This window comes from Gossypium raimondii, chromosome 7 (genome assembly GCF_025698545.1).
Source record: "Gossypium raimondii isolate GPD5lz chromosome 7, ASM2569854v1, whole genome shotgun sequence".
Classification (NCBI taxonomy): Eukaryota; Viridiplantae; Streptophyta; class Magnoliopsida; order Malvales; family Malvaceae; genus Gossypium; species Gossypium raimondii.
In genome coordinates this window covers 49,643,904-49,670,299 of record NC_068571.1, presented here as the reverse complement: position 1 = coordinate 49,670,299, position 26,396 = coordinate 49,643,904, and the positions used below count along the sequence as shown (strand labels likewise).

Sequence of the window (26,396 nt, the reverse complement as noted above, 5' to 3'; positions counted from 1 at the left end):
GTTATAAATTTAAATTTTTTCAAGCTTTGGGTTAAATTTATCTTGGGCTCGGGCTAAATTAGTCTCAATCTCAGATCTATTATGGGCTCAAGTTCTGTTGAACTCAGATTTTCTCGAGCTTGGGTCTGTTTTCCCAGCTCTATAATTTAGATACCATTATTATATGACTTATCAAAGCCACCCTTAATGCAAATATAAATCATTTTCCTTGCCTGTGAGCAGTATATGAGCAAACCTTACCGAGAAAGAAAAAGAACTTACTGAAAATTCATGAAAGCAGTACCACACCACTAAAATGTAAATGAAGATGGAAACAATCTGCTTGAAAAAGAAGGTACATGAATTAAAGCATCTGAGCATATTCCAGTTTTTTAACAACTCATCGACCTTATTAATTCGAAACTTTCAAGAATAACTATTGGAAGTAGCTAAAGACAAGTTTTCCATGCCAGAGAAGCAGTGGTTCACCTACTTTCCAATGTGTGATCACAGTCACAGAGGACGCGGCAAAGTACCATTCTCCCTCTGTTCATTCCACTTCTCAATCTGGCATCAATTTCAGCAACATCCAGGATGTTAAAATGGGAAACACGAGTTTAATAAAATGGCTTAAGTTATCTATACTCTACTTCCTTTACAAGTAACTCTTGATACAAGCACTGTAGCTATTAAAGAAGAATCACAATAATTTACAAAACTGTTCCTAAACCAATAACATGTTCAAGTAGACACTTCATTCATATTTGTAATGAACATCATCAGCCAAATCAATGATAATTCTATCAATATGACGTATAGAACAGCTTGTAGTGTACTAACATGCTACATCACTTCTGATAGTGAGAAAGAAAAAGAGCAGAAGCACAATAAAGGGCCCACCTGGTGAGCAATAAAAGCACCTATAATTATTTCCTTATCTTAACATATTTCTATACGAAACAGTTGGTATCTGAAAGTACAGAATATGTAACAAGCTTCATCAACAAAGACATGACGTTTACAAGGCAGATTTGCCTGTGAACAACAGAGCTTTGTACTACAAGCTAGGAGAATAAAAAGCACATGATATAAAGCTTATATACAGCATCAATTCCATTGCAACAAGGCAAACTCTGGTTTACTTATGACGATAAGAAAAACTAGGTATACTCACCCATTCACCAGGACAAAGAGAACGGTAGTATTAGGCAAAATTTTCGCATTGATTAGACTCTTCACCCTTTGCAGCCAAGCACCTGTAATTGATTCCAAGATTATTAAAAGAAGGAAGGGGGGGAGGGAACATTTGATAGTTTCCTAACAAGCAGTGTACCTGTGAAACTCAATGTAGCGGCCGAAACAATGTCTAGTTTGATTTGTTGTAGGGAAACGAAAGTCAGCTGGGGCTGTTTTCAGTTCAATCTGGGACAATATACAAGGAAAAAATGGTGTGGAAGAAATGTCAGAGTTCAAAGTGAAACTTCCAATTATGACAGCCCAAAATCATTGTCAAAGCAAAAGAGAAATTTGAAACCATTTGCAGGGGTTATAGATTAATCTTTCAAGGAAATTATACAGTAGAATAAGTATAGAGACTCATAACATTAGAAGCCAACTGGCATGAATATGTATAAAGAATTAGTCACAGCCAACAGGCTTCCAAGAGAAACATACAATAAAAGATAATTGAAGTTCCAAAATCCCACAAAAGGGTATCTGAAAACTCTCACTGCAGAATCAAAGTGTCATCTAATTCCCCACCAAACCATCAATTAATGTTCACAGACAAGGTCCATAATACCAGAACAGCCCCTAAAAGGAAAGCTGTCCAACATCACAAATTCCTTAAATCATAGATAAACCAAGAAATACATAAAAGTATCTGTATTAAGTCATTAAAAGAGAAACTAGTATTTGATTTTCCTGCTATAAATTCCAACATAGAAAAAAGAAAGATATAAACTAAAATTATAAACACCTTGTTGACACCATTTTTTGATGAAAACGGGGTCGACTTGGATTTTGAAAATAGAATGAGAATGGGAGTCGCCACCAATCTTTTTTGATAAGGTGTGATCGGGTCACCTCGAAAAGTGGTTGTTTTTGATAAACGATTTAATTTTTATTAAAACAACGATTTTGGTCTGCGAAATTCAGAAAACGGGTTCGGGAGTCGGTTACGCACGAGGAAGGATTAGCACCCTCGATGCGCCCAAAATTGGTACCTAGTTGATTAATTAGTGTCTTAGTGTCGAAAATTGAAAACTTCGAAGAGTTTTAAAAGTACGATCCTTAAAAGAAACTCGGATAACATGAATTGAAATATAAGATTCTCTTGTTCCGAAGGAATATCACATCCAGCACGTTAGGACACAATACTTTAAACTATCGAAACCAAGATCACCTTACAGCTTAACGTAACCATACTTTGAAGTTTAAGAGGATATTTGGCTATTTAGTCGAACGAGAAATCGAAACCCAGCACGTTAGGGCACGTTTTCTCGAATTTCCAAACGCAAAATATTGCCTTATTTAGAAAATCTTAAAAGGATATTTGGCTATTTGGTCGAACGAGAAATCGAAACCCAGCACGTTAGGGCACGTTTTCTCGATTTTCCAAACGCGAAATATTGCCTTATTTAGAAAAATCTTCCTTTTGATGTTTGGTGTTAATATGCGCAACAAATCAACAATGAGTACGACAATGTAAAAATGATACGAGCAAAGCAATGAAAATAAAATAATAAAAGGGACCAATCAATAACATACAAAATGACAAGTATATAGGCAAATAAAATTGAAACGTTCTTTCTAAATAATAATGCAAATGTAAATAAATAAATAGATAATGAGTAGGTGTAAAACGTATATACATGAATGTACACAAAATTATGAAAATATGAAATGTCCATGCATGTATGCATATTTTAAAATTATTAAATATAAAAATATGTGTAATGATTTATGTATATATATGTATATGTATATAAAAAATGAAATGTCTAAAATATAATGTACACATGTATATTTAAAATAATAAAAAGTGAGTTTGTATGTGTTGTAAAATGTATGCATGTATATACATGTATTTTAAAACGTATGTATAGAAGTTGTACATATATGTACATGTGAGGTATAAAATAATATACAAGTATGAATGTATATATACAAATAAATTAAAAATGTACGTAGGTATATATGACAAAATGTAAGCATGTACATATACAACAAAAATTTGAAACTAAAATGGCATAAATAAGTAAGTCATAACAGTAATAATAATAATGTAATATAATAGTAATTAAAATAATTAATCTAATGATAAAATAATTCTAATAAGGCATATGGAATCAAATAGATAAACAGTTTAAAAATAATAATAATAATAATAATAATAAAATAACAGATCCAGAACCAAACTGAAATCAAAACAAAATTAAATGACAGATTTTAAAATGAAATAAAAATTGTAGCAAAGGACTAAGGTGAAATGCGCATCAAGAATGAGGGACTTATCGCACAGTATCCCCCATCCCGTATCCTCATTGATTTGTGCGGGACCAGATTGGAACAGGCGAGAAATTACGTGGCCGAAATTAAAAGAAATAAAAGAGTGCTCGCATGTGTCACAGAATTGGAGGGACTAATTATGTAAAATACCCATTAGGGTAATAATGCACAGCCCTCTTTCCTTTACACGGCGCCGTTTGAACTTCAACACAAAAGCTAAAGAAATAAAAGGGAAATTCCCTTTTTTGCTAGGGTTCCAGGCTTAGCCTTGGAACCCTGCCGCCGTCACGCCTTCCCCTGCCCGGTGGCCGGAGCCATGCGAGGGTGTCTCCCACCAGCGCGTTGGAGCGCGCTCAGAGACCAAGGCTCTGAAACGGGGAAACGAGGAGAAAACGGAAGGCCTCCGTCCCTTCCTTAACCAGTTCGGCAACGGCGAAGAGCCGATGATGACGCCGGATTCAGGGGCCGATTCAGGTGAGTTTATTCTTCCCCTTTTCCTTTATCTTTATTTTTTGTTTTTGTTTGAAAAATCAAAATAAAAAATAAATACAATGAAAAAAAGAAAAAGGAAAGATTGCAATCGAAAATCCAGGAAATCACCTTTGATTTTTTTGCTTTTATTTCTGTGAATAAGTTACAAGAAAGAAAAGAAAAAGAACCCCCCTTCATCGTTTTGTTTCCGAGCTTATAAAGCCGAAAGAGATTACATTTTTCATTATTTTTACTGTTTCTACTTTTTGTGCTGCTCGTCCTTCTTTCGTGCTTGTTTGCAGGTCTTCTTTTGCAGGTGTTGGAATGGCTTGCCATTTTCGTGCAAGGCTTGGCTGGCGGTGGCAGACCTCGGGCGTGGTACGCGCTGAAGGCGCACATGGAGGCAGCGGCGCCTTAGGGTTTCAATTCCTGCTGAAACCAGTTAAGGTTTTGGGCTTATTGGGCCCTGGGTCATGGGTTTGTAGTTTGGGTTGTAATTTTGGGCCCGGGCATAAATTGGGTCTTACACACCTTATGCTGGAAATTGACTTTCTGCTTGTAAATATCTAATTTCCTTTTAGATAATACTTTCAGTGGTATAAATCTACTACAGTAATCCAGTGTTCTTTGACTAATTCAGGAATGCCATAAAGCTTACTACAGTTGACACTTTTGAGGTCATCATATGCTGCCCTAATTATAAGTAAGAACTGGATATCACCCGCGGTGTCTACATTTCTTACCTTTGCAGCAGTCTTTCTCCAAATTAAGTTTCTATAAGTTTTTATGATTAAAATTATAGACTATGAATGGATGTTAATTAGGCAAATGAAAAAAATCGTGGATATCATGATGCCATTAGTGCCAGACACAAGCACCCTTTAATTTATGTGATATACGCATTAAAAATGCCTCCTCCTTTTTTTATATATAAATTTTTGCCTACAACTTTCACATTCTTTTAAAATTCATAGTATTTCAATTCTTGTTCAAGCATTGGCAAGGAATGAGAACATTCACAACTAAAACCTAGAAATTTTATAACAACACAAAGTACTAAAAAACAAAACAAGTGACCCATATTTAATTAAATATATAAGAAAACAGTGAATAAACTTAAGATCGATCAAGGAAATCGTTAATCAAATTTTGGTTACTGTGAGTTCTGCGGAAAATACACGGAGAAGCAAAAAAAAAAACCAATGGAAAATGGAAAAAAAAAGGTTACCGCATGTGCCATGACTGATCCAATCAATGAGCAAAGAAGAAAAACCAGGTTTTGAATATTTGATGGGCTACTTTAACACTAAAATTAAACAAACATGATACTATCTAACTAAAATCTAAAATCTAATTACTAAAACCCAATATTAAACTTAGTAATTCACTTAAAAAGAGCCTAAAACTAAGTGTGAATTTAACTCTAAAACATATATTAATTAAACACCTATCAATTTCGTTCCAACTGTCATTGTAATGTAATGTTATAATGTTTTGTTCTAATATATGACAATGCACATTGTTTGTCATATTTTGTTCCAATTTAATGCACACTACCATTTTAGTGTAATGTTTGCCAATAATTGTTTCAAAATGGTATGAACTTTGGACCAAAAGAAAAAGAAGTTATAAACAACAATTAAATAGAAAGCCGACAAAATTAATTGATGTTGGTTAGATTCGTTAATTATTTTAACAAAAAAGCTCAATTCAACTAACAGTTTAGTTAATTATAGATCAATTAACAATGGATCGAACTAACTATTTCATAACCCCTTAGATTAACTGTTTGAGAATATAAAACAAAATACTTAGAATTATTAAATATTATATCCAGAAATCATATATACAGGCGCAAAAGTTGGAGACTACTATGCCATTCATCTTGTAATTGCTTCAAACGCAAGGAAGACCTAGTTCTTTCACCTTTCTCCTATTCTAAAAGCATAGCTTCAATTGAACAGTTTAGCGTGCAATGGATACTAAGATGCTAATTTGAGGGTAAAATATGGAATGCCCATATTGTAATCTGTGGTGCTTTATTAACTGCTGATATCTTTAACAACATAAAGCTAACAATCCAGGGTCAAGGCGAGGCTTTCAAGGCAGCTTCTCCTAGTTTACCTCTGAGCAAGTGATGGATCGTAGGGTGCTCCCCAAACTGAGCTAGGGACAGTTTGACTACCGGTAGCAGCAATAGCAGCTGGAACATTGGTACTATTACCATAAGGGATTAGGCCCTCTACTGGCCCAAGACCCGTCTGCATTACAGGCCGACTGTAGCCATCAGAATAGGTGGTGCCACCTTGAAAAGGTGGTGCATATGAAGGATCAGGATTCATGTAGCCACCAGCATATGGTACCATTCCTATTTGTGTTAAAGAACACAATATCAGTGCAAGTGTTAGCAGAGGGAAAAGGTGGGAGAAAAAGAAAAGAAGCAACCAGATTGGGTGCCAAGTACCATTTATATAGGAAAAGAAAGTTACCATGCATTTTCTTCTCAGCACTCAAGACTTCAGCGCGTAGCTTTTCAACTTCTTTTGCCATCCGGATTAGATTCTTCTCCATAGCTTGCATTTGCTCCACCTGCTCTATGTTTGACTCTTTTTCATGCTGAAATGTAACGCTACATTTAAACAAATTCAAAAAATAATCAAAGCCTACTTCTTAGCAACTATATGGTGGTGGAAAGCACCACAAATGAAGTATGAAACAAAGAGATCTTGAGGTAAGCAACATGATTATTTTGCTTGCTTGAACATTTGCATAACTTATGACTCTGGGCTCATAGAATAATTTTTTGATAATCAATATATAAATCTGGTGCTATCCAGGCTTATTACAACCATTTCCATCTATTGATTACTTAAAACAGCATGCCACATTAAAGCTGGAGCATGGGGCAATAATAACAAACGGCATATTCAACATGGCAATTTTATTAACAGTTACCAAGCAGTTTATAATTCAGATGAACAATAGAGCAAATAAATCATATTTAAAAGTTATGGAGCTCTTGCAAGAATTTGAATGACCAAATGCAGTTACCAAGTCCTGTGGTATTATTTCAGGACAAACACCATCATATTAATAACAAAACATTTTACCACAATAACAGTGAATATTGCAGCAAAATATTTTCAATATGATAACTTAATGAAGGGTTCCAGACACCAAGCAACAAAATGATTGTTTAACTCACCGTAATCTGTGGTGCTCTTTCCTCAAATCTTCAAGTTCAGCATGCAACTCCGGCAGACACTTAACATCAGAACGAGTTTTTACCAACTCCTGCGAGGCCTGTTGAATTTGGGCAATTAACTCTTGTCTCACTTTGACTAAATTTTGTGCCTCAATGAGTGCCTGTTGCAACTCTTTTTTAACACTCTCACCAACCCGAATATCCGGTTCCATTTTTGCAATCTTTTCCTGCAGAACCCTGATCTGAATATCACTCTCATTCTGGATGCTTCTAATGTGTTCCTTGAGTTTCTGTGCTTCATGACGAGCAGCCACAACATCTTCCCTCAAGGTGACATGACTAGCTGTCAATCGGTGATTGTCTCTAGCAAGTTGCTCAATTTCTGCAGCCTGAGAAGCAATCTTGTTCTCTAAAAGCTCAGGTCGTAGAAGTGGCTCCAAAGCCCCACGAGCAGCAGGAGGACCTGAGCCAGCAAGTGAACCATGTCGTATCGCACTTGGAGCCTGGATGGAACGTCCCTCATATGCTGATCGGATTTTTCTAGAATCCATCTGTCTGAGAATCCACTCAGACTAGGTCACATGTAAATGGTAATCTAGATAGTGAACACCTTAGGTATGGATACCTAACTGCTCTTCTTTTCTTTGGTAAAGGGAGAAAAAGGGCAAGGGTCAGTCACAGGAATGAAGGCCACGTATATGATAATGGAGTAAAGAGCATACCCTTCTACAACCACATTTTAGGAACAAAGTTTTGAAAGACCAAGTACCCCCAAACTACAACCAAATTGTATAAAGAGAAGCCCTGATACAGGTCACAGAAGGAAGAATGTCCTTCCCAATGGAAAAAAAGGAAAAAAAGAAAAAGAAAACTACAGCAAAATTGTATGATGTGCAGCGTAAAATCCTCTCTCAATTAGAAAGTAATTGCCAAGAAACATACAAGCCTCCTTTTCTTTCTTTATATTCTCTATCTTCTATTGGATGGATTTAACTTTATAAAACATCTAGCAACAACAATATAATTCAACTCCTTTTATCAGATTAATTCAAATACAGGACAATAACTATTTAGTTGTTTAGAAAATAGCATGATTCATCATTAAAACAGAAATGAACTATGATTCTCACAGTGAGGAGTCATCTACATGCATCATTACCTTCGTTACCCGGACTCGGCAATTTGGGGTGCAGTATCCGTGTCGACACGATCCGACACGGATTCCGACAGATATCCGGCAAAAACCAGCGGACACGGCGGTGGGTGAGAACTGAGATGAGGTGAGAAGAGAAGAAAAAAACTGATTTGCAGAGACGAGAGAGGAGATGAACGATGGTAGGAGGAAGAGAAATGACTTTTCCAAAAAATGAACAAAAACAAATTAGGGTGTAATTTATAAATAAAAAACTAATTTAGGTGGTAAACCGTTAGGTTATGAATTTGTGGAAAGGGGGAAGGATAAATGGGTTGCTTAATATCCCAGGCATAACAAATACAATCCGTTTCTTGCCCGTTTTACACTTTTACTTGATTACTAGTTTTAACTTTACAATTCCTTTTTGTATCTAATTTGATTTTGTAATAAACTTTTTAAATTAAATTTTATTAAATAGTTTTTTTTAATTTTCCAACATAATTGTTATAACATTATTCGAATCTTACCTGTGGCGCACTCAAAGAGCTTCAGGTGAGTACTTGAAGATGGCCCTTTACCACCATTTGCCATGCCGAGGCCCCTTACCACTATCTACCATGTCGTCTTTAGCTAATTCAACCCCCAAATCGACTTTCCACCACAAGCTACTCGTTAATAGAAGAGACACCCTCCCTCTATCTAGCCACTCATTCGCTATGGTTAAGCTACCCGTTTTTTAGTATGAGTACTCCTTTCGAGAACTATTGAGACTCACCTAAACATAACAACCTTAAATTGCCTGAGAAAATAACAGATAGGCCCAAATGTGCATGTCTCTCATGTACTCCACGATGGTACTCACCTTTCCACGTCATGCAAATAGCCAAGCGGATCTCGCTAATAAATATCCTCTTAAACGATGAGAAAATGATTTTCCCCTTTGAGCAATCCTTGAATCCTTACCCTCACTGCAAATCAACCTCCTTAAACTCGCACAACCATCTTCCCGTCCTCTCGTCTTTCTCAGCTCTTCCCCTTCTTAGGTGAACCAGCCTCCCTTCAGACCACCACAATCTCCTCATTGTCTTGCCCCTTGTTTGTACTCAGTATCAATAATTGGTACAGTGAACATGGACGACCTACAATGACTTTTTCTCACAATGATGCTCCTCTCAACTCGACAAACCCAGCTAACTCCACCAACCCAGCAAGCTCCTTTACTACGGCAGATCCTATCAACCTTGTAAACTCTGAGCTCCCTCCAACCCAAAACCTCACTGAGAATGCTCCATTGAATCAGTTATCGAACCAACCTTTCCTATCGCTCTCTCAACCTTTTTCATCCTTTTGTGCAGTTCATGGCAACCCTCAACACTCCCTTGGCCTCCAACCCATCTACATCCGTGCCACCTACTACCCCTGTCCTACTAGTAGTCACCAAGTTACACCCACCCTCTGGCATCTCCTCCATTGACCCTAGTGAACAACTCGCCCAATACTTCCAGCAGGCCCTTGCCTATTTTTCTGCTCAACCATCATCGCCATCCCCGTGGATCAAGCCTCTCAGCAGTAATAATCATCTGGATTTCAACATGTCAATAAGATGCAGGAAAAAAAATTAGGCGCATGGAAGAGCAACTCCTTGAGCAACAGCACTAAGTCCAAGAGCAGTAGGAGCGTCATCGTCTCCTTAACCATACGAATGTCAAGAATGAGCAGATAATTGCCGACCTCGCGCAGTTAGAGATGCTGCCAGAAGAAATGATCCACTCCCTTGCGACCACCCAGAAAATTCTACTTAATCCACCGTCCGCAGTAATAAAGACAAAAGCCATCATAATGATATGCCTGCTAAAGAAATTCACCCAGCCAATCCTCAGGTTCCAGACGCTCTAAACAATCTTGCTTTCATAGAGGAGCAGATTACGACCCACAAGTTAGAATTGTGGCAATAGGTTGTGTGTCTAAAGCTAAAGAGACCTCTTGGAGTTACTCTAACGAGCCCCTTGTCCTCAGAAATGTTAACCTACAATCTCTCTACCTCCTTCAAATTTCCCAAGCTCTCCTACAATGGCATGGGCAACTTAGAGGAAATCCTAGCCTATTATAACAACCACATGAGCATCATCGGTGCCTTTGATGCTGTTAAATGCAGGGCTTTCTCCATGACTCTCTCACAAACTACCCGACAGTGGTACCTGTCATTGCCTCAAGGTTCCATCTAGTCCTTTTGATTAATTGGTCGGGTTATTCATGAGTAGATTTTTTGCCAACAAGACTCTTCAACAATCTCTCGTCTACCTTATATCCACCCGTCAAAGAGAAAACGAGTCTCTTAGTAACTTTATAAGAAGATTTAATGCAACAACTATGGACGCAAAAGGGATTTATGATGATTTGGCCATTCAAGCCTTTATGGCTAGCACCACAAACAAATTTTGAAGTACCACATCATTAATAACCCCTCGTACAAATTGTCCACTTTATATGAGATGGCACACCATTTTTCCTAAGGTGCTGCAATGGAAAAGGATCATGTCAAGCCATCAATAACCAATCTTATTAATCGTTTAGATTCACCCATTTAAAATATTTCTTAAGAAGCACGAATTTTCACTTCTTCCTACTTCTCCCAAATTCCCTTTATATATCCACCTTTAATTCACTTCAATTAACCCAATCAAAGCTTACTCTATAAACTTTCCTCACTTTCTCACAAACCAAATGCTCTTCATTGCCACCCAAATTGTTCTTCCAATGGCTCGTACCAAGCAAACAACTAGGAAATCAATTGGTGGCAAGGCTCCTCATAAGTAGCTACCTACAAAGGTCGCTTGCAAATTAGCTCCGGCAACCGGAGGAGTGAAGAAGCCTCACCGATCCAAGCCTGGAACTGTGCCTCTTAGAGAAATCAAGTACTAGAAAAGCATTGAACTTGATAAGGAAGCTCTTGTTCCAGAGTTTGGTGAGGGAAATCACTCAAGATTTCAAAACCGGTTTAAGGTTCCAAAGTAGTGTTGTCACTGCTCTTCAAGAAGTTCCTAAGGCTTATCTCGTTGGGCTTTTTGAGGATATTAATCTCTACACCATTCATGCTAAAAGGGTTATAATCATGCCTAAGTATATTCAACTTGCTAGGAGGATTAGAGGAGAGAGAGCTTACATAATTTGTTTGTTTGTTTTTACTTTTTAGTTGATAAAATGCGTATGATCAAAGGAAACCTAAGCTTAATTTGCTTTCTTATCAAATATTGATGTAAACCGGTGGAATTCTATTTAAGTTATTGGGGTGTTAAAATTATTGTTGTATGGTCTTTTTTATTCACACATTTTGCACCAATTAAAAGCTTTCCTTTCCCTTCTCTTTAATAGTTCAGTTTTTACTTAGATCTAAGAAATGTTCTTTTACTTATTGATGGCTACTGATTTACCGTACTGATCGTCGAATCGTCGCTTGAAGCTCACTAACCAGACTTTACAAAAAAACTTAACAACCCAATGACTTAAATGAAAACTTTCGAATAGTTTATTATTTAAATGAAAACTTTCGAATAATTCAATGACTATTTTATAATCTTTTGAAGTTAAGTGATCAAAACAGTTTATATTAAAGTTATCCAAATTTAATCTAATTATAATAGCAATTTTTGTATTTTATTTAATATGTTTATTATATATAGGTATAAGTCGCACACTAGTAATAGAAGCAAATTCAATCCTGTAATATGAATATTAGTTGAGCATTCTTGATCAATACATGAAATGCTAGATCCATTTATTATATTCTTTTGGTTAAGAACATTCCATGTCAATATCAAGCCTTTAAATTCACGTGCTACATGCTAAAAGAAACAAAAGGCATTAAATTCATGGTAGACAATCGCTAATGTTTGACCGTCTTCAAGATTTACAATTTTGGTGACCATCACCAATTGGGATAAGCTTCAATTTTTTTTTCTTTTCTTGGGTGTTTCGGATGGAGATAAGCTCTCAGCCATTTTGAAACGCACATTCAATCGAAAACGAAATAAGGAAGCGACACTGTGACAGCAACAACACCAACAAACCAAACGAAATTTATTTATTTGACAGCTAATCCCCACTTTCACATTAATTCCTAAGTAATTTCTATCTCTATAGCTTTGCGATAGAAGGGCTAATCTAGAAAGAACGATTTAAGTAGGATTTAACATATAAAAAATATATATTAAATCATATTCTTTTTCTTGTCTGACAATCAACGGCTAAATAAATTAAATATGTTGGAAAATAAACTATATGTCCATTTTTTTTAACTTAAGTAAAAGTGCGCCTAGTTAAATGATTAATATTATTAATTTTTTGGTTAAATGATTAAATATTAGTTATTTTATCCTTTAGTCTCAGGTTCAATTTCTCTCCCACTCACATTTGTATTTTTTATTTCATGTTATTTTAGGCTTTTTTATTTTAATTAATATTTTAATATATGAACTCTACTAGTGTAATGGTTAAATAATAATAATTTCAACTTTGAGTCCCAAATTCAATTCTTCTTTCAAATACATTTGTAGTTTTTATTTCATACTGTTTCAATTTTTTATTTTTAATTAATAAATCTTCTATTTATTAAATCAAATAATTATTAAAAATATAATTTTTTAATAAATATAATTTTATATGTGTAATACTTATTTTTCAATCCATATCATGTGTAGTAAATTTTAGTATTATATTTTTTGTATGTGTATATAAAATCTTTGAAATATCATACCCACAATGTAGATGAAAACAATGATATTTGACATAATTTACATATAAAATAACAATTTCACTTTATAATATTAGAAATCATCATACCCACAATATACGTGGAAAAATATTTGACATATAAATATTATATATAAAAATATATAAAAAAGTTAGTTGATATCTATATTATATATAAATAAGTTATTAATTTCAAATATTTTTAACATAATGATATATGTAAATTATATCTTATTATTATATAATTACATATTTATTATTTGATTTTATGAATAAAAGAGTTATTAATTAAAAATAAAAAAGCTTGAAACAAAAATAAAATTACAAATGTGTTTAGAAGAGGAATTGAATTTAGGACTCAACAATAAAATCACTATTACTTAATTATTTAACCAAACGACTGATATGTTAAAAATTAATTAAAAATAATAAAAGATTAAAACAACATGAAATAAAAATACAAATGTGAGTGGAAGATGAACTAAACTTAAGATATAAGGATAAAACTACTAACATTTATCCATTTGACTAAAAAAGGACATATTTTCTTAAAATTTAAAAATCGACTTATTTAATTAATTTAGCCGAAAATGTACTTGGACTCTATTCAAAATAGATAAAAGCTATGGTTGGGGAGGACATTACACTTACATGTGGTTTGGTATTTCTTTTTAAATTAAATGTTAAATTTTAGTATTACCTTTTATTAAGTATTGAATGACTAATTAAGTACTTAATATAATTTTGTTGCTTGCAATCTTGATGTTCTAAATATATTTATTTTTTATTTTTAATTTTATTAGTATATTATTTTGTATAATTTTGAATAAAAATAAAATATAGTAATTTGAATGTCTTTTTCTAAATAGAGATTATTTATTTTAAATATAATTTTACAAAAATAAAATTAACTTAGCAATTTCAACATTAAGTGATAAATAATCATCTATCTATTTATTTGTTCAATACTTTTTGGTTAAAAATTTTATTTCAAGTAAACAAATAAATGGGTTAGTATTTGAGAGTAGACATGATCATGGGTCAGGCCACCTGGCCTGGCCCGAAGGTCCGCTCGAAATGTGGGAGGGTTTGAGCAAAAATATAGACTTGAAAAATGGGCTTAAATAAAAAAAATGCCCGTTTAAAAAAGAAGTTGAGCCTCGAGTAAGAATTTTTTGGCCCGAGCCCGGCCCGAATTCACTAAAGGACAAAAAAGATCTGCTCTTTTTTAAAATGTTATTTTCTTGTTGTTTTCTCCCTATTTTGTTATCATTTTACTATTATGTTGCTTCTATTTTGTTGTTATTGTTTGGATATTGTATAAAACTTATTTTATTGTTAATTTTGTTATTATTTTAAAGGCATTTGTTAATTTTGTTATTATTTTAGAGGCATTTGCTTGTTAAGTTGCATTTATCTTAGTGTTATTTAAGTCTACATATTTTTCTAAATTTATTTTCAATTTGTCGGAAAATATTTATTTTGATGTTTTTAGTATTTTTGATGTATTATATATATTTAAAAATTATATAAAAATTAATACGTGAGGGCCGGGTCGGGCTTGGGCAAAGGCCCATTTTTTAGGCCGAGCCTAGTAAATGAGCCTGAATTTTTAGTTCAACCCAACCCGGCCCATGAGCACCTCTATTTGAGAGTGTATTTTTTTTATTCCACAAGCAATATTAAAAAGTTGACATGTGTCTCTCTTTTTAAAATATTTATTTTTTAATATTTTACTGTACACTTGCCAACCCTTAACCTGATGGTAGAGTCTAAAAAATTCACTAGTAGTGTACTATATAATTTTTCAAAATAAATATGATAACCAAACACATTTAAAATATTAAATATTGAAAATTTTATTTCATTAAACAAAAAGAATTTAGCATTTTTTAATATAATGCTTGTTTCTACACGAAATATTCCCAAACATTTATGCTTAAACCCACGTTTTTCTAATTATTACCAATTAAATTAAAACTTAATCCCAATACTCTTAACAATTTTTTAATGTTAAATCTTATTACATTTACATGCTTGCTTTAAAACTAGATACACAAAAACAAAAATTGCACACTTTTATAGTTAAAATATAATTATCTTCTAAATTTGACTTTTAAACTTGTCTATATAATCCTAGTGTCCCCAGGAAGTTTGTTTTAAAGACTTTCGCTTTTCTGGTAATTTTAGGACCAATATCCAAACAGGATTTTGAATTTTCTTATTGTGCAATAGAGAAAAATAATAATTATCCAAAAAAGAAAAAGTTTATAAGCATTAGATGACAGTATACAAAATAGAAATTTGTGACAGGATTCAATTATTACAGCTTTGAGAAACCAATCACACGACAACAGCCCTGATTGAAGGTTTTGACTCATACATCACAAAAGAGTTTTGCTGTCTTAGTTCATATTTAAAATATTATTGAAATAAAAATGAAATGCACAAACTCTATCATGGATAAAGTATTTTTTAAGGTTTTATATAAAAGGATAAAATTATCTTTAAAATAATATCTATTATTTATTAAAAGTGATGAATTTTCGAAACTTATTATTAAATTGGTGATTTGGTTAAAGGTAGTACGACAATATCAATTTAATTAAACACTTATATATGGTAATAGATAAGGGATAAATATTAAATTTATGCTTGAACTTTGGTCTAATGTGCAATTTGATACATAAAACTTCGATTTTAATTCATTTATATACTTTTAAAGAAATGAAAATATACATTTATTTTCATTTGTATGATTCCCTCACTTCACGTTGGGTTGATTATTTATTTGTGTCAAATTATGAAGTACAAATTTGAAGGCATTAATATACTCTAATTCTACTTTTATATTTAGAAATTTAGACCCTCTTCTTTTTAGATTTAAAATTTAGGTCTCAATGTTACCATCATTAAAATTCTTCTATTAAATTCTCTTGTGCGACATTTTGAAATTAAAATAAATCACTTGATAGTCATATGGCAGTAAAATAACATTGAAAATAATGATTAAGATTTTTTTTCTTAAAATACTCATTCAAAACTGTCATGATAAAATATTTTTTCTATTGGAATATTGTCCTTAAGAAAAATAACAGTAGCATCTTGACTGAAATAGTTAACAATATAAACTATTTAGACTAACTAATGTCATTATAAAAGTAGATGGACTAAATTATGTCTAAAGTTACAATATATAGATTAAATTTGTCTTTGTGATAAATAATTTAATTACTATTTGATAATAATTGACTTTTCATGAAGAAAGATGTAATGACTATCGTGAGACAAAATAGAATATATTGGAAGAACAGATTTATCCCAATGAGATTAATGATATCCTATGAGGATAACACACTTATGACAATGTCATTGAACGAGCATTTATTAAGTAGCTTTCATAATAGTATATAATAAGTGAGAGCTCAGTCAAGATATTTTAGTAGAATGACTTTGTGAATAAATAAGTTTATAATTAATAGGTGAAAATCCAGAACTTAATTATAAATTATTTGAGCGCTAATTATATATGTCTAATCGATCCCTCCACTAGTTTGAAATATACAAGGGTGTGCCTTCCCCCTCTCATACTTAGGATGTGAGTGTATTTTCTATTTAAATAATATTATTTATCAAGGGCTTACTCAATTAGAACTCTTGTACATCTCCCTATAAATATATAACACCAGTTGACCTAAAAAGATACTTCATACATTATTCATATATTGTTATTCTGTCAGAAAATAGTGAAAATTTATTCACGAAGAATAAATTTTAATTTTTTGGAATTATGAGTTTTAGCAACTTATAGAGAGAACTTATTTTTCTACTGAAAGTAAGTAAATCTTTTCTTTTTTATGATTTGGTTCGTGTTGCTCGACCTCATACTCGACCAAGGGTGAAGCTAGAAAATTTTTTTAGGGGGGCCGAAATAAAATTTTAATTTTTAATAGCCTGTATCTTATAATTTTTAAATGATTAAATTAAATTTTCATAATTTTAGGGGAGTAAAGTGCAATTTTACATTTACTATTTTAAATTTTTAAAATTTTCTAAAGGGCCAAAACAATAATTTTCCATTTTAGGGGGGCCGAGGCTCCTGCCAGCCCCTCTGGATTCACCTCTATACTCGACGCAATTCGTGGTTCGAGAATAGCAGAAGGTCGTTCAGTTGAAAGCCAAGATCAACTTGAGTCCACCTCACACAAAGTATAGATTTAATTCCAATTTATAGTTTATTATTATAAATATCACAAAATGACTTTTACTATACCAATAATAATTGTTTTCTTAACAGCTTTTCCCAATACTATGAATTTAGCATGCAAAATAATTTCCCTTTTTCTTCTTCTTTTCTCAAAATTTTATGTGGATTTTAACCAATCCTATATATTATATACATCATAAATCATGTATATATATATATACAAAATAAATTAAAATTACATATTCAATAAACATGGTAAACAAAAATTCTCACAACAGCGCTACAATCTAAAATCATATTATTAAAACTTTAGTCATTTTTTAACTTGAGGTTTGGCCTAATCCATATCAAAGATAAAATTTATATTAAGTCAGTCTAGAGTAAATTCATATCATTACTAACTGAGAATTTCAATAATTGATTCATGCGTTCAATTTGCTTTCAAATTAAATCAGTTGTAGCCATTTGAAACTATTTTGACCTCACACTTTTTTTTATAACAACAAGCGGATGATGGTTTCTTTGTAAGGGCAAAAGCTACTCCTTACATGTTGAGAACGAAGAAAAATGTGTTACTGATGGCTACTGAAATGGTTACCATAAAACAGTTTGATCTTAGAGATAGGAAAAGGTTTAGCAGGTACTGTCCTTAAGGATAGTTTGTGGATTCAACAAACACCTCCGCTAACTAAAGTAAAACAAAATAGGAAAAACTTATCAATTAAATACTTGGGTAAAAGGGGAAGAAGGAGAAGAGGGAAAAACATTGAAGTCAGTGATATGGTAAAATCTGTTAAATAAGGTTTAGAAAATTTGATTTTCAAATAACCTTATTTGACTAAAACAAAAAAATTTAAAATAAAATGTAAAAACAAAACCAATCTTCGACCTAGTATCACACACGCACAAGGGGAGGGGGGATTCTACTTGTTTAAATTGAATCCACCTTCTAGGCGTGTGCCCATCCTCATGTTTCGACTCCTATAGGCGCAATGTAAAGTAAAGCTATATAAACATTTCAAGTAGATTATTTAAAGGATGTGGAATTGTGATATTCTTTGAAATACATTAAAACTTCCAACACCCCTAGCTTCAACAAGATTAAGATTTATAGATTCATGAAAATAAATTTGGGCAAATTCTCAATTTGTTAAAACATGATTTTTTTGTATTTTTAATTTCTAGATTTTTATATTAATTTGGGATTTTATACTTTTTAAAAATTTTGATATAGTTTTAAATTTTTCTAAACTATAAGTATAACTTGAGAGAATATTGTGTCAAACACTCAAGAGCCAAATGTGTAATTAAGCCAAATAAAATAAAAGAAAAAGAATTAAATTTGCTGAAAAGAAAATTTGGAGGGATTAGTTATATAGGTTGACCTAAAATTTTGTACAAAATAATAGAATAACGTACCACATTGCTTGCCGTTACATTTTTAACGAGAGTTAATGGTTGAGTAACCAAAACATAGTAAATTGATAATATTGGTGACCACGTAGCAATTTTTAAAAGTTCGATGACCAAAAAAGTATTTTAACCAAATATGTTATTCTTATTATTATTATTATTATGGTGGAATGCCACAAACTTTAAGGAGCAAATCTCATTAATATATCTTATCCAAAGTAGTGCATGGGGAAAAAATCTGTTATCTTAATTAGCTACAGGAAGCTTCTAATCAGCATTAAAGAGGTTCTGATATTCTTGTTTATTAAATTAAGCACTGCTTTACACATGTAGACCAAAAGGCAAGCGAAGGTTATTTCATTTGGGATTTGGGATATGGTTTTTATAAATTTAAAAAAAAAAAAAAAAACAAGCAGTTTCTCCAGGCAAATCTTGCTGGTTTATCATACTTTATTGGAATTATAGATTGAAACAATGTCGGTAATCAGCTAATCATAAAAAAATGAACACATGAACATCACCTGATATTGTCAAATCATATTAATGTTAATATCATTGTTTCAAATTTGTGAGGAATAGTTGAAGACAAGCTTTTGATTACAGAATGTTTGTCTTTGGATAGAGAAGTTGTGGCTCTGGTTAGCTCACAACAAGATCAACATCGACACAAATCAGTGCTGTATATTTATGCAACACAAAAAATGAATATTAACAAATAATAATTAAAATAAAAAGAAGACAACCACTATGAGCCTATGCAAGCCATAATAACCTCCACTAAATTATACATCTCATGTGATTGAAGGTTGAGTTAAAATGTAACACGAGGCTTATGTATATTTCAGAGAGAGTGAAGAAGGAAAAAGAAAAGCAACTTTGATTGAAACTACAATGCATCCATACATATATTGAGCATCCTTTGGTAGAATCATTCATGATGGAGAATCATTCATTTGGTTGAATTTATCCAAGAGACACCCTTGATTACATTAACTGGTTAACCCCCTCTAGACAATATTTAAATGCTTTTCTTGTTATGGCACTGGTGGGAGAAAATTATTATTTGAAGTCAGGGTTGAACAAAGTGGCAATGCTTCAGCATAATTGCGGGGAACTATGGATTGCTCCAATGACTTGGTGGAACAAGCTTAATGGTAATGCCAATAAATTGGAACAACAGTTGAAGCAAGTCATTCCATGATATCTTTCCTTTACACTTGGATCATTTCTATGGAGAGACAAGCGGCCAAAAAGATGAAAGAGTTGGCCGTAGGGCCATGGGAAGAAGCCAGGCAGACCATATACAAAATGGGGGTGGTTGTGGATTCTGTGGCATATGCCTGAAAACAAGTCAAATGAGATTAAATAAATCCTTGAACTGATAGTGGAAGAAAAGGGAAGGAGAGAATGAGAAATAAAAAAGGGTCCCATGGGAGGGTATTGTCTAGTTATGGGTCTCATTTGGCCTTACATGATTTTTTTTCAAGTGGAAAGTCTCTTTTTTCATGAACCATGTGATGGCAATGGCCGGTGGGTTTGATCGGTTCTCGAGTGGTGTCTGTTGGTACGTGTGCAGCTACATCTACATAATTCGATCGCACGTGAGACCCTTTGGGCACGTGCAAAGCACCTGGGTGCAAAGCATTTGTGATTTTTATGCCTGTGTGAGGGGGTAGAGATGAGTTCTTTGTCAACTCTCATTGACCCTACTCAACAGTCGTTATTATTGTCAACATAGATTTGAGCATTTCCCCTCGATGTATTTGATTCCACAATAATGTCTTCATATAGTGGTAGGACTGATAGCTTACCTTCATGTTGATTGAAAGGTATCTAACTCTTAGTTTGTTAGGTTCAACTTTTAACAAGCCCTAAAATGAAAAAAGTAAAAAGGGTATTTGTCAAAACTGTTCAAACCCTATTTAATTGACTTGTAGGTCAAGGTATCTGTGCATGTAAAACCATACAAAGAGCTCCTTGCAGCAGCAAAGGGGATTAATCTATATGATCCCATCACAGATTTATGGAGATTATATGCAATAAATCAACTTATTATCGAAGTTTTGAGTTGTATAAAGGAGTAGGTACTTGTATTAATTTTTTCTAGTACCTTAATGATAAAATGGTAGATTGGAATTGGTTGAGTGTATCAATTTCGTTGCTTGTGATTTCAGGAAAAATCATTAGTTTTTCTCCTGACAGATTGCTTAATTCTCTTTGTTTGAATTGCTGCTATATGTAGCAGTTAAATCAAAAGGTACTACAATCGCAAGCAGTGCAATACAGTTTCTTTGGTTAATTTCTGTATATTATTAACTTTAATTAAGGTGATTATATATGTGGTCTTGCCATGGAAACTTTTGTTGATTGATACATCTGTGATCTTCGTTCTCACAGCAAAGAAAGTCGGCTGCACCATTTTCCTTCATCGAAATTGACAGTTAAAAAGCTTAAAGCACTATCAGGTTGCTGTGAAATGAAAAAAGGTTAAATTACTCATGCATCATAGAAACATTCTTATCATGTCAAAAAAAGAAAAAAGAAAAAGATCACACTGTGTTTCAAGGTGAAGCATTTTACAACCCCATTCTCTTTCGTCGGCATTTAATGGAAACGTTTGCTTTCTTTTGGTTCTGTTGTAACATTATTGTTTTCATGTCAAAAAGAAGGGTTCATAATTCTCTTGAAACTCACTTCTGGTTTTCATGCAGAAACAAAAGGTTAAGGGTCAAGGGAGCCTTTTTTGGTTTGTGGGGCATCAAAGGCACTAACCAAAGCTGCCAATGTGGTTCACTATTTTCACAAAAATTCAAAGCTAATCTATCCTACCATAGAGATTGAAGAACATATATTGGTTTTGCGTGTTCCAGATTCCAATTTTCTTCTCAACCATCCTCAATCACCATCACCTTTAAAATTCCATATATATTTTTTTCTAAAATAAAAAAAAAACAATGGTTGTAATCAGTGGTAGAGCCTTCCACTATTAACTTGATAAACCTAACCCCCTACCTTTAATTATTTCAAGAAACATGAACAATGATCTGTCTCAATTACTTAGTGGAGACTCCCTTTAACTTCAACATTTTATTCATTTAATTGTTATCACTTGTTGCCTATAAAAGGGGAACCTAGTTTCCAAACACATCAAAGTTGTGAGTTAAAGTTAGCATAGAAGTTTAAAGGCATTCTTACACCCTACTTCTCTTCTGTCTTTCTCTTTTTCAGCTAAATCCCACTTGTTGAATAGTAGAACATGGTCAGTTTTCTGAGTTTCCATGACACTATGAAATATAGTATTGTACCAATGGCTATATTAACATAACCAAAGCTTCTGAAATGTTTTTGTTCATGGATTTTCCAGGAAGGGAAGATGAGCTGGACGGTGGCGGATGCGGTGGACTACAAGGGTTTCCCTGCTGACAGGTCGAAAACCGGAGGTTGGGTTCCGGCTGCACTCATTCTAGGTGTGTTGGTTGCATCAACTTCATTTTATATTGGTTTGGATTATTGATCATTGTTGTAAACTTTCAATCATGCAGAAGAAATTAAGATGAACTAACAAGTATTGACTGGATCCAGAGTTGTTTCCCCATAACTTCTAAAATCAATATTGTTTTTTTTTTTTGTTTTTTTGAAGGACAACCATTTAGCACTCCATGTGACAACATTTATTATCATATCTAGGACAAAGTATAAATTTCTGTTAAAAGACAATAGCTTTGGTAAAAAAAATATATAAAAGAAGGTGATATTCCATCAGAGCAACAAGCAGTTAGTTCATGCAAGATGATGGTCTGATGGGGCTTTCATGTCTTAATAATTATAAATCATTAAACAGAAAGTTAGAAGATTCAGCAGTTATACATGATACCCTTTTACAAGTTAAAAGAAAATAAATAGCTCGGAATAAGAGAAAAGGGCTGTAGATGCTAGGAATCGAACCGTTTTGCTGGTTGACATAACCTGGTTTTTTTATTTTATCACTTCGATTCACTTTTAATTATGAGTGGAGTGTAGGAAAAGGGAGGCAAGGGGGGGGCAAGCCACATGGGACCCTTTACAACTCCAATCCATATATACTTCAAATGATAATGAATTTCATGTCATTTTCTGCTTGGAGTTTGATGGGATAAGGAAGATATTTGTCTGGGGCCATTCATGCATGTAGAAGCTCTAAATTATTGAGATTTCCTCAAAGCAAATCTGCTTTCCACTATCCTTCTTTGTGGTATTTAATATAACTACATTTTTACAACATTATTATATAGCCTTCACTTTTCTTCTAACATTCCTTATCCACCCAAAAACAGAACAAAAAAAGGAGTTTAACTTATTCTTTTGTTTACTTAATTAAAACATGCTTTATAAGTAATATTAATAACCTTAATCATCAAGTTTTTACATGGCATCCTAGGGTTTTCTGATATAAAGCTTTAAATCATTGTATCCCTCACCAGCAAAAAAGAAAGCTGATAAAAATTATTTCTTTTGTATTTGAGTTCTTTTCTTTTTTTTGAGCTTTTTTTTTTTTCCATTTATAAAGAGGTAAGAAAAATAAGTTTGAAATGATTTCACAGGGATTGAGATCTGTGAGAGGCTTTCAACAATGGGAATTGCAGTTAACCTTGTGACATACTTGGTTGGTGTAATGCATTTGCCAAGTTCAACTTCAGCCAATGTTGTGACAGATTTCATGGGGACATCTTTCCTCTTGTGTTTGCTTGGAGGCTTCCTTGCTGATTCATTCCTTGGCAGATACAAGACGATTGCCATCTTTGCCGCTATACAGACACTGGTGGGTGTTTTAAACAGCTCCCTTCTTAACTTAAAACAACTCAAAAGTGTTATTTCAATCTTCTGCAGCATGTCAGGTTTTTTGACTTTGATGATAATGGTGATTTTAGGGGACTGGGGCATTAGCAATAGCTACAAAACTGCCACAACTACGCCCACCACCATGCCATGCATCGGCATCCCATACATGCAAACCAGCCAATGGATTTCAGATGGGGATTTTGTACGTGGCCTTATACCTAATTGCACTAGGCACTGGTGGCCTAAAATCTAGTGTCTCGGGATTTGGAACTGATCAGTTTGATGACAAAGATGAAAAGGAGAAAGCCCAAATGACCTATTTTTTCAACAGGTTCTTCTTCTTCATTAGTACTGGAACCCTGACGGCGGTTACGGTGCTCGTCTACTTACAAGATGAAGTCGGTCGAAGCTGGAGTTATGGAATCTGCTCTGTTTCCATGTTTGTAGCCATCTTGATATTCTTATCAGGGACTAAAAGATACAGATATAAGAAAAGTATAGGAAGTCCAATAGTTCAGATTTTCCAGGTTATTGTAGCTGCAATAAATAAGAGGAAGATGGAACTCCCTTACAGTGTTGAATTGTTATATGAGGACACCCCAGAGGCTCAAAGAATTCATCACACAGATCAGTTCCAGTGAGTTTATTTCATGGGAGTAAATATATTACTTAATGATTTATTTCTTTGGTTGTTGTGCTAATATAACTCTACACTAGGTTCTTGGACAAGGCAGCCATTGTTGCCGAAGGAGATTTCGAAAGAAATGTTGTTTCAGCTCCAAATCCATGGAAACTTTGTTCTGTCACAAAGGTAGAGGAAGTGAAAATGATGGTGGGGCTTTTGCCGGTGTGGGCCACAACCATCATATTTTGGACCACTTACGCCCAGATGATCACTTTCTCAGTGGAGCAAGCCTCCACCATGGAAAGATCAATTGGAGGTTTCCTAATTCCTGCCGGTTCCCTCACCGTCTTCTTCGTAGCAGCTATACTGATCACCCTTGCGGTATACGACCGTCTCATTATGCCATTATGGAAGAAATTGAAAGGAAAACGAGGTAAGTATATGACACACACAAAAAATCTGCTATGATAACTGTTTCAATGATCTTAAACTAATTACCATTTCCTGCAACAGGTTTTACCAACCTACAGAGAATTGCCATAGGCCTAGTCCTATCAACGTTGGGAATGGCGGTCGCGGCACTAGCCGAGAAGAAACGATTGGCAGTGGCGAGAACCGTGGGTGCCACCACAACAACGCTGCCTATAAGCGTGTTCATGCTGATCCCACAGTTCTTCCTAGTGGGGGCTGGTGAGGCCTTCATCTACACAGGCCAACTTGATTTTTTCATCACTCAATCCCCCAAAGGAATGAAAACCATGAGCACTGGTCTCTTCCTCACGACACTATCGCTGGGTTTCTTCGTCAGCAGTTTCCTGGTATCAGTAGTGAAAAAAGTGACGGGAAGCAATGATGGGCAAGGATGGCTAGCGGATAACATAAACCATGGGAGACTTGATTGCTTCTATGGACTTTTAGCAGTTCTAGGCGTGATAAACTTCGTACTGTATCTTGTTTTTGCGGTGTGGTATAAACCAAAGAACCCAAAACCTGCCCTACAGATGGAGACCATTGTCAATGGCTCATCTGCTGAGAATAAGTGCTAGAAACATGTTATTATTGCATTTTGTTGGTGTTGTTTTAACTTTAGTTTCATCGCCTTCTTTTGTGTATTATAATAACTGGTTTGGGTTTGGTTTCCTTTCTCTTATTGTCTTTTACAATCAATAGAGAATCAAGGTTTCAGTTTCATCTTAAGGATTCTTTTCCCTACGCCGTTATACCACAATATGCCGCCACTTTGTACTCTTCCTGGAAAATCATAAGTCAAGATGAGATCACCATTAGCTTAAAACGATATCAACCTCTAAATCAATATATAACTCATGCCAAATAAAACAACGGTCTATATTGCCCAATTTCTTACTATTACATAAAATACACATATTAAAGTTGTGTGACCCAAATTGTTGTTAAAGAAACAATACATGGTCAAACTAGGAGATCTGTGGAAAGCTTAAGTCACAAGTAATAGATGTAGTCGAAACTCTTCTTGTATCTGTAACACCTCAAACCCGGCCTAGACGTTATAGCCGAATCCGAAGTTCTCACAAGGTAGAGTTTTGAAAATAGGGTCGTTTCGTCAAATCACTCAAGATTCATAATTCATATTCGTTTATAACCATTTTCGAAAATGTTATTTAATTCATTTATTTACCAAAACATAATTTACAGCGAAGTCTTAAAATCGTTATTTTTTTAGAAATCTAGTTCGTGTTTTCAAAACAACCTTTGTTTTAATAAAACTGTGTTTTCCATCATGCATATCAATGCGAAAGTCAAAAACCACCTCCAAAACCAAAATAAAAACCAACAGTCCGGAGAGTCTCAAAAATTACAAACTCTCAAATGAAACCAAAATTATAAATAAAAAATGTAATTTACTAAGTAAAATAGTTCCCGATCAAGTGGTCATCGTTGAGCCTCCGTCGTACCGACCCGTCTAAGTCTGTGGATTACCTGAACAGAACAGACAAACAGACGTAAGTTTTTGTAAACTTGGTGTATAACCCAACAGAAATAGACATGCAATACATACAGCAAACTCATACACAGTCAAATACATATTCAGATTCGAACCTAAACCCTTCACAGATTCAGATAACAGAATAGATATGACGATCAGAAATACAGAATCCTACCCCATCCTCTACACACCAACTCCAACCATCCCATCGCATCATTTGGGGTTAAAAACACTCACCCATCCCTACACACCATATCGTGCCACTACGACACATGTCAGATAATGTGCAGCCAAGCTGCTACAATATAGGCGATGATC

At 33.9% G+C, this 26,396-nt stretch overlaps 2 protein-coding genes, 1 long non-coding RNA gene and 2 pseudogenes across 5 annotated transcripts; 3 read left to right on the top strand and 2 right to left on the bottom strand.

The window, feature by feature from the left end:
* Window positions 1-330: 330 nt before the first annotated feature.
* LOC105778143 (cytochrome c oxidase subunit 6b-2-like) lies at window positions 331-1,479 on the bottom strand (annotated as a pseudogene).
* A 1,900-nt stretch (window positions 1,480-3,379) lies between these two features.
* Window positions 3,380-4,595, top strand: LOC105778208 (uncharacterized). Its single transcript, XR_001128609.2, has 2 exons — window positions 3,380-3,963; window positions 4,263-4,595. It is a non-coding gene; the product is annotated as an uncharacterized LOC105778208 (long non-coding RNA).
* Window positions 4,596-5,748: 1,153 nt separating this feature from the next.
* LOC105778258 (protein FLX-like 4) lies at window positions 5,749-9,165 on the bottom strand. Of its 3 annotated transcripts, none has more exons than XM_052633382.1 (4): window positions 8,828-9,165; window positions 7,166-7,807; window positions 6,450-6,589; window positions 5,749-6,328 (listed from the first exon to the last, which is right to left on the bottom strand). In XM_052633382.1, the coding sequence occupies exons 2-4, from the start codon at window positions 7,714-7,716 to the stop codon at window positions 6,081-6,083; spliced, it is 939 nt and encodes a 312-aa protein (XP_052489342.1). In that variant the 5' UTR covers window positions 7,717-7,807; window positions 8,828-9,165; the 3' UTR covers window positions 5,749-6,080. The 3 variants fall into 3 exon arrangements, with proteins under 3 accessions (XP_052489342.1, XP_012457541.1, XP_012457477.1); XM_012602087.2 differs by lacking the exon at window positions 8,828-9,165 and adding an exon at window positions 8,325-8,821; XM_012602023.2 differs by lacking the exon at window positions 8,828-9,165 and adding an exon at window positions 8,325-8,821 and having other exon boundaries at window positions 7,166-7,802.
* A 1,681-nt stretch (window positions 9,166-10,846) lies between these two features.
* LOC128042411 (histone H3.2-like) lies at window positions 10,847-11,669 on the top strand (annotated as a pseudogene).
* Window positions 11,670-21,751: 10,082 nt separating this feature from the next.
* Window positions 21,752-25,303, top strand: LOC105778524 (protein NRT1/ PTR FAMILY 6.2). The gene is made up of 6 exons (XM_012602279.2): window positions 21,752-21,928; window positions 22,034-22,136; window positions 23,250-23,467; window positions 23,577-24,124; window positions 24,205-24,545; window positions 24,626-25,303. The coding sequence occupies exons 1-6, from the start codon at window positions 21,926-21,928 to the stop codon at window positions 25,156-25,158; spliced, it is 1,746 nt and encodes a 581-aa protein (XP_012457733.1). The 5' UTR covers window positions 21,752-21,925; the 3' UTR covers window positions 25,159-25,303.
* Window positions 25,304-26,396: the final 1,093 nt, after the last annotated feature.

Coding starts and splice junctions, on each gene's coding strand:
- LOC105778258 (XM_052633382.1), bottom strand. CDS start 7,716: ATGGATTCTAGAAAAATCCGATCAGCATATGAGGGACGTTCCATCCAG. Junction 6,590..7,165: donor AAAGAGCACCACAGATTACG/GTGAGTTAAACA, acceptor GTTTAAATGTAG/CGTTACATTTCAGCATGAAA. Junction 6,329..6,449: donor TGCTGAGAAGAAAATGCATG/GTAACTTTCTTT, acceptor TAACACAAATAG/GAATGGTACCATATGCTGGT.
- LOC105778524 (XM_012602279.2), top strand. Junction 22,137..23,249: donor TCCGGCTGCACTCATTCTAG/GTGTGTTGGTTG, acceptor ATGATTTCACAG/GGATTGAGATCTGTGAGAGG. Junction 24,546..24,625: donor GAAATTGAAAGGAAAACGAG/GTAAGTATATGA, acceptor TTCCTGCAACAG/GTTTTACCAACCTACAGAGA.